Here is an 11,244-nt window from a genome sequence, read left to right as displayed (position 1 = left end):
GTGAAACGCGGCAGTGAAGAGAGAAGCGAGCGGTAGTTCCGTGTTTCACCGCTTGATGACGCTGTGGTGCCGCGGTTTGTTCCCAGCGCAGCGGAAGTAGACTCCTGACGCGGTTTCCATGGCAATCCAATATGGCGTCGGGTGAGTCTGTAGCTCTCTGCTTTTTGACAGAAATTCACCTCTGGACGCGTAGTAAAGTTATTTTCTGTATGTTTATAGTATAAAGCACGTAGCTAAATGTTTAAATATTTACTCAGTGATGACAGAATTTGTTAATTTCCTCCGAAGACAGAGTAAAGTGAGTTAAAATCAGAGCTGGTTCAAAGCGTCCGTAGAAACAGAATGGACATGCGCACTGGTGATGCTTTACAGCCTTTATTTTATTTATGCACAGTTTTGATTAAATAAAAAATGAAATGTAAACAGAAGAAAGTGTAACAAATACGTGAGAATAGTAAAGTGGGTAGTACTTACATTTACTTGAGTAACTTTTTAAAGAAATAGTACTTTTCAGAGCACTTTTATAGCAGCATACTTTTACTCCTCATGATTGAGTAATACTAAATAAACTTTTCTTAAGTAACAGTACTCTTACTTGAGTAAAAGTTGTGGTTCTTCTTCCCACCATGAGTCAGACTACAAGGGACAAAAGCTGTATGTGGACAATGTTACGGACAGTGAGAGGGGTCACAACAAACGCAAACGCCGCAACAAACACAAATGGGTCCGGTCAAGCAGAAGTAAACAGCAAGGCCAAAAATTCAAGTTAATGCATCTGATATAAAAATGTATTCAACAGATAGCATATGTACTCTAGTTTATGAAACTGTTTACCTTTTTTCTGTACCATTTTTGGTTCTAAAGTTCCATTCGTTTTAAACAGACCATGTATGAAACATGGAACAAAAATTATTTCCCAAATTTCAAAGACCTGCAAATCATGTAAATAAATGGATGTATTTCATCATATCTTGTGTTTTTTCATCTTTGAACTGTTGATGAAGGTACATGATTAAAAAAAAAAAAAATTATTTAAAATGATAAAAATTTACTTGGAAGGACTGACATATTTTATAGAAATAATTTCCTTTCATTTTGAAGTAATATTAAAGTATTCAGAAGAAAAAAGCGACAAATGATGTAAAATCATGCACCTTCTACTTGTTTGTATAATTTTCCCTCTGTTACTTTTCCCTCCATTATCATGACCTTTCTAAATAAAAAATCTCATGACTCAAAAAGTAAGAGGTTTTTCAACCTAATCTTGTACCATATGGTAGAAAACTATATGAAGCAAATATTCAAACCAGTTTGTTAAGGATATGTAAGTGAGAACCGCCAGTATCACTGTTTGTATTTATTGCCCAAAAAGTGCTGCATATTTCATTCCCCCCGTTACCGACATGAGTTTTTAAATTTTTTGTCAACAACTTGAAAGAATATCGCAGGTTTAACTTTACCTTGTTGGAGTGTTAACTCTTTCCTACATTCTGATACCTTATTTATTTCAATAGTCCCTCTAGTTTCTGAATAAGAGCTACCCCTGCTTCCCTCCGTCACTACTTGACCGGACCCAAATGCCACAACACAAACACAAATGCCGCAACACATTAAAAAGCCACAACGGAAGTGACCGCGGGACTCTATTTTCCGACGGACCGATCAAGCGGCAAGTGAAGAAGAAGAACTACAACGTGAAACGAATAATGATAAAACAATAAATTACTTTTACTTACGTTTCCAACTTCTTCGTTCCTTTACTTTTCACGTTGTAGTTCTTCTTCTTCACTTGCCGCTTGATCGGTCCGTCGGAAAATAGAGTCCCGCGGTCACTTCCGTTGTGGCTTTTTAATGTGTTGTGGCGTTTGTATTTGTTGTGGTGTTTACATTAAAATAGAGTCCCGCGGTCATTTCCGTTGTGGCTTTTTTTTGGTTTGTTGTGGCTTTTTGTTGTGTTGTCGCATTTGTATTTGTGGCGGCGTTTGCGTTTGTCGTGACCCCCCTCGGCTTCCGTACAATGTGAAATGATTTGAACATTTGTCTTTCTTGCACAGGGTCCTTCAGATATGATTTAATTTGTCTAATTTTTGTCTCTGTCCTTTAAAATTCCAGATGTTGTGCATTAATTAAGTTACTTTTACTTGAGTAGTACTTTTCCCAAAGACCTACTCTCATAAGCAATTTCTTGGCCCATATTCTACATATGCTCTTGTACTTGTGTAATATTATTTTGGAGTAACGTTGCTCTTACTTGCGTTTATTTTTGGCTACTCTGCCACCTCTGAATCCTATGATATTGTACCAGTACTTGTACCAGAGGTGGGGACTTGCAAGTTGTGATTTGGACCCAAGTCAGACTTGAGTCACAATTTTTAGGACTTGAGACTTGACTTGATAAAACTGACTAAACTGGGACTCAACTTGGACTTGAAGGTCAGTGACTTGGGACTTGACTCGGTCTTGAGGCCTGTGACTTGAGAAGCATTTTTAAATCTGAATTCTTTCTATTCTGACTGTAATGATTCACACTAAGATCTTGTCAAGACATTTAAAAAGGAAAAATTAACTAAAAAATTATATTTCTACAACTCTTATATACTCAATAAATACTCACATGTAAATATACTATGATTTTAAAAGTACAATTTAGTTTAAAAGTCATACAAATTGCAAAAATCTAAGCTATATTTGATACTTTGGTTTAAAGACTTGAAAAGACTTGAAGCTCAACGCAGACAACTTGGACTTGACTTGGACTTATGGGCCACTGACTCAAGACTTGACTTGGATTTGTCTGTATTTGACTTGGGACTTGACTCAGACTTGAGGTCTTGAGACTTACTAGAGATTTGCAAAACAACGACTTGGTCCCATCACTGACTTGTATTAGATAATAACTGTTGGAGAAGTTTTCAGCTTGTCCAAGAAAGAGTGGAAGTAAAAGGCTGGAGACGTCTTAAAGGTTGTATGGAGGATTTTTTTTTGTTTTTTTTTTGTTTCAAGTTGTCAATGATAGATTATAGAGATGCAGTAGCCTTGTAATTATGATGACCAAAAAAAAGAGAATAAAAATTCATCAACTCTGGACGTGGTGGGGCTAAACATTTGCCAATAGATAACGACACTGCCTCGTTATCTGTGAGCTGACAGGCTGTCAATCAAACTCCCTACGTTTCTAGTGTAACTGACTTGCCTGCGCGCCGCCGGTACGTGGTTTACGTACGCCTGTCACGCAGTTCACAGACGCAAGACGCACAGACGCTGTTTACTCCACTAACGCAACAGTTCTTAGCAGCTTTTTTTGACCTATATCTTCCTCGCAGTTCGCACAAAGTTTGTTGCAATGGCAGACAAGAATCCAGGAGCAGTTAGCCGCAAAAGAAAGTCCGTTTTTGAGGTCACTGAAAGAAGAAGACAAGGGGAAAAGCAGCGAAGCCAAACTAAGGTGATTCTTGAAGATTCATTCCAGCGATGGCGCGACTGAAGCAGACGAAGGGTCTAAAGACTGACGCACTGGTCGCCAAATTACTCCTGGACAGGTCACTTCTGCTTATTATGAAAACATACTTTATTTCCAAGAGTTAGACAAACGTTTTTCAGGACACGAATGCGATATCCTATGTCTGAAAACGTAATTTTCAATGCAAAGAAAGAGTCCGCTTGCTGCTGCGTGTTGTAGCTAGTTCATTCGCACGGAATCTCTGCGCACTCTTCTCTGCACCCCTTTCCTGCTCCTGTCCCCGCTGCCCGTTCCGCTCTTCCCCCTGCTCCTCACTTCTCCGGGCACAGAATCTCCGCGCACCGCTCCCCTCTCCTCTCTCCTCTCCTCTCTCCCTGCTCCGCTCTTCTCCCTGCTCCTCACTTCTCGTCCGCGAACGAAATGTCCGCACACCCCCTCCCCCCGCTCCTCACTTCTCCGTCTTGTCCTAACCAACACTGTAGTTAGTTGTTTACAAGTCATGTGCAGCACCGGCTGTAAACAAACCTGTTTCTGGCGTAAAGAGGAGGCGGGAGAAGGCGTTTCTACGTAGGAGCTGTAGGGGAGGGGGGGTGGTTTCACGCATGCGCAACATTTGAAAAAGGACAAACAGTCGCTGGATTTCTCGTTCCTTGGAAAATCCTCTATACAACCTTTAAGCAGGAGAAGTTTATTTACCATCAATAATATGAGCCTGGGTGGATTTGAAAAGTCATCATAGTATGATTTCAAACGTGAACATAGTGTTATCTTTGAGTGTTCAAGCCCCTTGACTCTGCTTCCAAAGGAGGAGATTTATAAAGCGAGTGTGGTGAGATTGTGAAGGTCAGTAGACACCAGTTAGACAGAAATATGCAACAATTTAGATAATGGTGCCAGTGGTGTGCTAAGAGAGGATAATCGTGTTACTACAGCTCCTGAGAGTCAATATTAAACTGAGATGATAAATTAGTGGAGGATAAATTTGTTAAATTCTCTTACAATAATCTGTAGGAACTGAAATATATGGATTAATTCAATAAATTAACGTAAATGTTCTTTATTTTTGCAGGAAACCAAGAGATCGTATCCTTCCCTAACGCTGTGTACGACAGTTGTGTTCTTACTGACTTAAATTCCTCGTATTTTGTGTCTTTTGTCCTTGACTGTCTGCTGTAGCTCTCATCTGCCCCTCTTCAGATCCTGCTCCATCTGAACAAATGGTACTTTGCTGCTTTCTACCTGGCAGAAATCCTCATGTTCATATACAAAGGTTAGTGTCAAATCTCTCTAATAATCTGTTCGAGAGGGGATATTATGCAAAACTGATGTTATAACATTGTCTCATCAAAAAACACATCTGAGGAGGTGTTAGATGTCATCATGCGTGGTTGAGCAATCGTGTGATCTCTCCCTGGTCCTATTCAAACCCTCCTTATGCAGTTTGAGTCTGTACAAGGCTCCACAAGCCCACGTTAGTGATGTGTCCCCCGTGTCGAGGCTTCGAAGCGCATGCCGAGTAATCAGGGAAGGCTTTGGTGAAGCGCATATCGAGACTTGTATCGGTGATGTATGTGGTGATGTTTGAAGCCTCGTGAACCGCCCAGACCACGTGACTACTTCAGGAAGTGGTTTGCGGATTTGGTGCGTGATTCGAAATGTAAGGGCCAAAGAAACGCAACGGATTCACCCAAAACATTTTATGGTGTTGGGTTATTGTGAGTTTGGTACATTGTATTTGAGATTCTTTTTTTTTTGCGATGGAACCAGCAAGAAAAATAATATTTTCCCCTGTTTGGGAAAATTTTGAGGCGATATCTTCTAATAAGGTTTATACAGTAATAATGATGTCATTAAATAAACAATATTACTAAATACACAAATTTGACAACACAGTGTCACAGTCACATTACATCCCTATCTCCAAGTTGTTCCTACTTTTTTGTTTAACCCGACCATTATATCATGAACACAGACTCCATGTTAATAAATTTATAATTTATGTTGATATCACAAACACTGCAATATTTAATCATTCATTTGTTCAATATAAATCTTTCCATCAGAACCTCGATGATTGTCAAGTCTTTAAGGAATGCAGGTCCAACTTGAAAAAACAGACACAAGGCTCAACTCAGCTTGAAGATTTTCATTGGAATTGTTCAATACCTTTAGTAGTAGTAGTAGTACTAGTAGTAGTAGTATTTGTGTAATAATGAAATTAAATTTACATTTCAAAATGTCATTAGTAATTTAATCTATTTGAATTTTAATTAATATACTTCAATTATAATATTTATTATTTATTATAATATGTATTTATGATTTACCTTTTACACATGAACTTAAATAGCTAAAATTTTAACCAATGTGTCATTTTTACCAATACATTTTTTATCCAAAATATAACTTATTTTTTATACAATTTTAAATAACAATTCACACGTCAATTCTCCATAAATCTACAAAAATAAGAAACAAAACTGTACACAGCAACTCGACAAAGCTGATGCGATGTGCAGTTTCATTAACGGGACGCAACACTGGTTGCTAAAGGGAGAGTGACTTTTTCAAAACAATAAAAAGTAACACGGTGATCTAAATATGTTTTGTGTTTGCGGTTAATACCCCATAGAAGTAAAATACCGCCTCTTTACATTTTTATGAACTGTGTTTTGAGGATTTTACATTAACCTTATTGCTCGTGTTAATAGGAATCCTGATTGAAAATGGATTTGTATAATGAAAACAGCTGAAACATTCGCTGAAATGACCGGGCTAATGATCAAAATGTTTATGTTTTTTTAATGCTCGCTCTCGTATTCCCTCAGGCATTTTGCTCCCGTATCCCGCTGATAATCTGGTGCTGGATGTGGTTCTGCTGCTGCTGTTCCTTGGTTTGGAGACGCTCAGAATCTTCTACGGTACGATACTTTTCACACATATATTATTATTTTAAAGGCTTTATAGTGTGTTGTGTAGATATGAAGTGATCCAGGAAAGGAGGAGCAGGGAGGAGGAGAGAGGAGAGGACAGGAGCAGGGTAGAGGCGAAGCAATCGATCCAAAGTGATACGATCTAATTTAGTAACAAGCAGGAAACCTCATCTCCAGTGTTGGGAAGGTTACTTTTAAAATGTATTCCCCTACAGATTACAGATTACATACCCCAAAATGTAATTTGTAACATAATCCATTAAATTACTTAAAGTGAGTACGTAATCTGAATACTTTGGATTAGTTGATATTGTCTTGCTTTTTAAAACTACATGAATGTAACAACCACATCCTGAAAATTCTTGTTTCTTCTCTTCAAATTCTCTGTTGAGCCCAAGTCTTCATGAACAGGTAAAGGTTTGCTGTAGAGAAGCAAAGATTATGAAATATTAACATAAGAAGTTTTGTCTGCTTAAAGACAATAAAAAACCCAGTCTTTACTTAACCTTAAAATTGATAGAGAAATGCTTTCTATATGAGATCACTGCTGCCTTCAATTATGTCCACACTATTGTTAGTGTCATATTATTTATTGCAAAAAAAAATAAAATCACTTTCAGTTCAAACATAAAGGTGCCAGCCCAGTAAAAATTTTTTATATTTGATGTTTTTTACTCAAAATGATGCAGAATCAGATTATTAACGACCTCGTCCATTGTGTGACTGATGCCACCAACGTTAACAAGACGTTTACAGAGCTCTTGTCACGCACGTTTTGTTCTGTTCTGGATTTCCGGCAATGAGTGGAATTACCAAAATAAAAAAACAAAACAAATGGGATACAGCCCAATATGTGAAAACAGGAAAATACCTCCATGTAATCCATTAATTTCAACAAAGTAACTGTAATCCAATTACCACTCACTGAAACAATAACTGTAACTGAATACAGTTACTCATAATTTGTACTCTGATTACGTATCTGTTACTCCACAACACTGCTTATTTCAAAACCTCATCTCTTTTATTTCTTAAGTTTAAACCTGCCCACAGATGAGAACAGCCAATAGGAAACAGCCTCTGTCCTCGTCCAATGAGATTCATTTGGTCTTCCGATATTCTATGTTATTAGGTTCTTTTTTTTCAGACCTAGAGTGTTATTTCATACCTGACAGTTTCGACTGCTCACTAGCGTCTTCCTCAGAGTCACGTGATGTTGCTGTGACGTGTCTGGTCAGCTGATTTAAACAGGTTTTGGCGCTGTCTTCCTACCGCTGGAGGCAGAACGACAGCGCCATCTGCAGTCCGACTTCCTCGGGACAGCATCCCAGGTGTGTGAGAGTAAAAAAGCCCCCTCGTCCCGGTTTACAGTCCTGTGGGCACGTTTCCGTATTTCGATTGCTTCTTTAATCCAGAGGATAATCCTGAGGAAGTTGGATATAATATATGGATGATAAAAATGTTAATGATAGTATGAAAATAATGTAATAATGAATTCAAATGAAAATACCTCAAGTTGAAGGCTTTTCTTGCAATTTTTAGGTGAGATTAAAAAAGAGATCGATTAATTAAATACACATCATAATAAATGAATCTCTAAATTTTTTTAATCGCTTGACAGCTCTACTAAAAAACACTTTGGAGACAAATACAAGGCCCAAGGCCTCTTAGAAGGTAGAAAGCTCTGAAAAGTTGATTTTGCATGAGATGGGCTCATTAACCTCAGGCTCTTCATTGGAATTACACGACTTGAATTGCAATAAATAACTGGAAAAATGAGGGTGTTCTAAAACTTTTGATGCAGTGTAGTCCTAGTCCTGGTTTAGTTCTGAATCATCACATACATATTCTTGATTGAGCCCGGAGTCGACAGTATTTATTGTTGTTGTTGTTGTTGTTGTTCCAGCGGAGAAGGGAAACCTGTGTGAGCGCCCCCTATCCTCGAGCGTGTCGGTGCTGGCGCTGTTCCCGTGCGCGGCGCTGAGCGTGTACTACCTCCACCTCCAGACCTTCGTCCTGCGCCTCGAGGTCATCCTCAACGCCGTCCTCCTCGTCTTCTACTGCGCCGAGTTTGTGCTGGGCGTGCTGGCGCTGTCCACGTTCTCCAGGTGAGGAGGGAGGAGAGAGAAGAGGAGGAGAGAAAAGGAGGAGGAGGAGAGAAAAAGAAGAGGAGAGAGATGGAGGAGGAGAGAGGATAGAGGAAAGGAGAGGAGAGGGGAAAGGAGAGAGGAAAGGAGAGAGTAGAGAGGAAGAGGAGGAGGAGAGAAAAAGAGGAGGAGAGAGGAGGAGAAGAGAGGATAGAGGAGAGGAAGAGGGGAAAGGAGAGAGGAAAGGAGAGAGTAGAGAGGAAGAGGAGGAGGAGAGTCTAGGAGGGGGATGAGGAGAAAAGGAGGAGGAGAGAGGAGGAGGAGGAGAGAAAAGGAAGAGGAGAGAGGAGGAGGAGGAGAGAAAAGAAGCAGCAGAGGGGAGGAGAAAGGAGGAGAGAGAAGGAGGAGAGTCTAGGACAGGGATGGGCAAACTACGGCCCGGGGGCCATATGCGGCCCTTTAAACCTTTTAATCCGGCCCGCCGAACTTGAATAAATAATAATAATAAACCTTATTAATGTTTTATTTTTCCTGCATTTCCGGCGTTTCCCAGCAGACGGCGCACTATATATACATTGAGGTGCGGCGGCTTCTGTTGGCCGCAATGCTTTATGGGAAAGTATTGACAGGAGTCATTTTCAGGCGGTGTATTCGGACCATGAATGAGGTAGAAGTGTTAAAGACATAAGACTGCACTAATTCCAATTCAAGTGTGTACAAGTTAAATGTCAGTGCTACGTTATGTCTTTACACTTTATATCCGTTAGCTCCTGCTCCACTCTAGCTCCTCTCGCTCTGATTGGTTAAAACGATCATGTGATACACGAGCCCGCGCTCCGTGCGTGTGCCCGTGGGAGAAAAGAGCACTACTGCGCATGCTCGGTCGGCCCACAGCCACCGGAAGTACCTAGCCATGCTAGGCTATTCTGGGATCATGCGCCATTGAGCTCGCACATTAATTTGAATGGGCGGCTGGGATTTGGCACTAGCTCGTACAGCCCTTTCACTTGCATTTATCAAAGGTGTTCACGCTTCTCCTACTGAACCACATATCAAGAGATAATGCGTTTATACATACATACCGCATCTCACAAAGAATTTGCATTGCTTTTATCGCTGTGTCATATTCCATAAGACGACAGTGTATAGCATGGAGGTTTAATTTGTACATGCTTAAACCAGAATTAGTGCAGTCTTATGTCTTGAACAGTTCTACCTCATTCATGGTCCGAATACACCGCCTGAAAATGACTCCTGTCAATACTTTCCCATAAAGCATTGCGGCCAACAGAAGCCGCCGCACCTCAATGTATATATAGTGCGCCGTCTGCTGGGAAACACCGGAAATGCAGGAAAAATAAAACATTAATAAGGTTTATTATTATTATTTATTCAAGTTCGGCGGGCCGGATTAAAAGGTTTAAAGGGCCGCATATGGCCCCCGGGCCGTAGTTTGCCCATCCCTGGTCTAGAAGGAAGGGAAGGAGGAGAGAAAAGGAGCAGGAGAGGGGAGCGAGGAAAGAGGGGAAGAGAAGAGAGAAGGAGAAAGGAGGAGAAAAAAGGAGGGGGACGGGGGGGAGAGAAAATGAAGGGAAGAGAGAAGGAGGAGGAGAGAGGAGGAGAAAAAATGAAGAGAAGAGAGAAGGAGAGAAAACAAAGAGGAGAAAATGAAGAAGAGAGAGAGGAGAGAGCAGCAGGAGAGAAAACGAAGACTAGAGAGGAGGGATGAGGAAAGAGGAGGAGAGCCTAGGAGGAGGAGAGAGGAAGAGAGGGAGGAGGAGAGATGAGGAGAGAGGATTTATAATTGATTACTGTCTCTTGTTCTTCCAGGTCCAGAGTGTACTAAAGACCAATTTCAACATTTGATACAGAACATTTTGTAAATATTTTTTGTGTTTTGTCTATTTTTTTGTACAAATAATAAAAGTTTGATCATATTTTCTTGTCTGGATTAGTTCTGGTTCATATTACACTATTTTCTGATCTCTTTTAATGTAGTTTCCTCATCACAAACAGACCTGGAGTTGGGTTTCGTTTCATTCACATTCCTCTCTCAAACTGAAAACACCCCGTTCCACCTCGTGATGTCATGTGGTGCAACAGTGAAGTGCTCCACTGTGTTTTCACTTTTACTAGAATCACTTGGATCCCAGTTTAGTCCTAGTGCAGTCCTGGTTTAGTTCTGGTTTAGTCCTAGTGAAGTCCCGGTTTAGTCCTAGTGTAGTCCTGGTTTAGTCCTAGTGTAGTCCTAGTGTAGTCCTGGTTTAATTCTGGTTTAGTCCTAGTGTAGTCTTGGTTTAGTCCTGGTTTAGTCCTAGTGTAGTCCTTGTTTGGTCCTGGTTTAGTCCAGGTTTAGTCCTGGTTTGGTCCTAGTGTAGTCCTAGTTTAGTCCTGGTTTAGTCCTAGTGTAGTCCTGGTTTAGTCCGAGTTTAGTCCTGGTTTAGTCCTAGTGTAGTCTCGGTTAATCCTGGTTTAGTCCTAGTGTAGTCTCGGTTTAGTCCTGATTTAGTCCTAGTATAGTCCTGGTTTAGTCCTAGTGTAGTCCTAGTGTAGTCCTAGTTTAGTCCTGGTTTAGTCCTAGTTTAGTCCTGGTTTAGTCCTAGTGTAGTCCTAGTGTAGTCTCAGTTTAGTTCTGGTTTAGTCCCAGTTTAGTCCTAGTGTAGTCCTAGTATAGTCCTAGTTTAGTCCTGGTTTAGTCCTAGTTTAGTCCTGGTTTAGTCCTAGTGTAGTCTTGGTTTAGTCCTGGTTTAGTCCTAGTGTAGTC

At 40.3% G+C, this 11,244-nt stretch overlaps 1 protein-coding gene across 2 annotated transcripts; it reads left to right on the top strand.

Moving 5' to 3' along the window:
- Positions 1–104: 104 nt before the first annotated feature.
- tmem216 (transmembrane protein 216) lies at positions 105–10,417 on the top strand. 2 transcript variants are annotated; one of them, XM_055160746.1, is made up of 6 exons: positions 105–141; positions 4,530–4,543; positions 4,637–4,730; positions 6,289–6,381; positions 8,300–8,501; positions 10,311–10,417. In XM_055160746.1, exons 1-6 carry the CDS (start codon positions 132–134, stop codon positions 10,324–10,326), a joined length of 429 nt encoding a protein of 142 aa, XP_055016721.1. In that variant the 5' UTR covers positions 105–131; the 3' UTR covers positions 10,327–10,417. The 2 variants fall into 2 exon arrangements, with proteins under 2 accessions (XP_055016721.1, XP_055016720.1); XM_055160745.1 differs by lacking the exon at positions 105–141 and having other exon boundaries at positions 3,991–4,543.
- The last annotated feature ends 827 nt before the right edge of the window (positions 10,418–11,244 follow it).

The sequence above is a fragment of the Boleophthalmus pectinirostris genome, unplaced genomic scaffold (genome assembly GCF_026225935.1).
Source record: "Boleophthalmus pectinirostris isolate CB_2022bp ecotype Guang Dong unplaced genomic scaffold, ASM2622593v1 HiC_scaffold_3, whole genome shotgun sequence".
Lineage (NCBI taxonomy): Eukaryota > Metazoa > Chordata > Actinopteri > Gobiiformes > Gobiidae > Boleophthalmus > Boleophthalmus pectinirostris.
Note: the sequence above shows the minus strand (reverse complement) of the source record. Positions and strands in the feature narration are given on the sequence as shown.

Coding starts and splice junctions, on each gene's coding strand:
- tmem216 (XM_055160745.1), top strand. CDS start 4,511: ATGTTCTTTATTTTTGCAGGAAACCAAGAGATC. Junction 4,544..4,636: donor TTGCAGGAAACCAAGAGATC/GTATCCTTCCCT, acceptor TGTCTGCTGTAG/CTCTCATCTGCCCCTCTTCA. Junction 6,382..8,299: donor GACGCTCAGAATCTTCTACG/GTACGATACTTT, acceptor TTGTTGTTCCAG/CGGAGAAGGGAAACCTGTGT.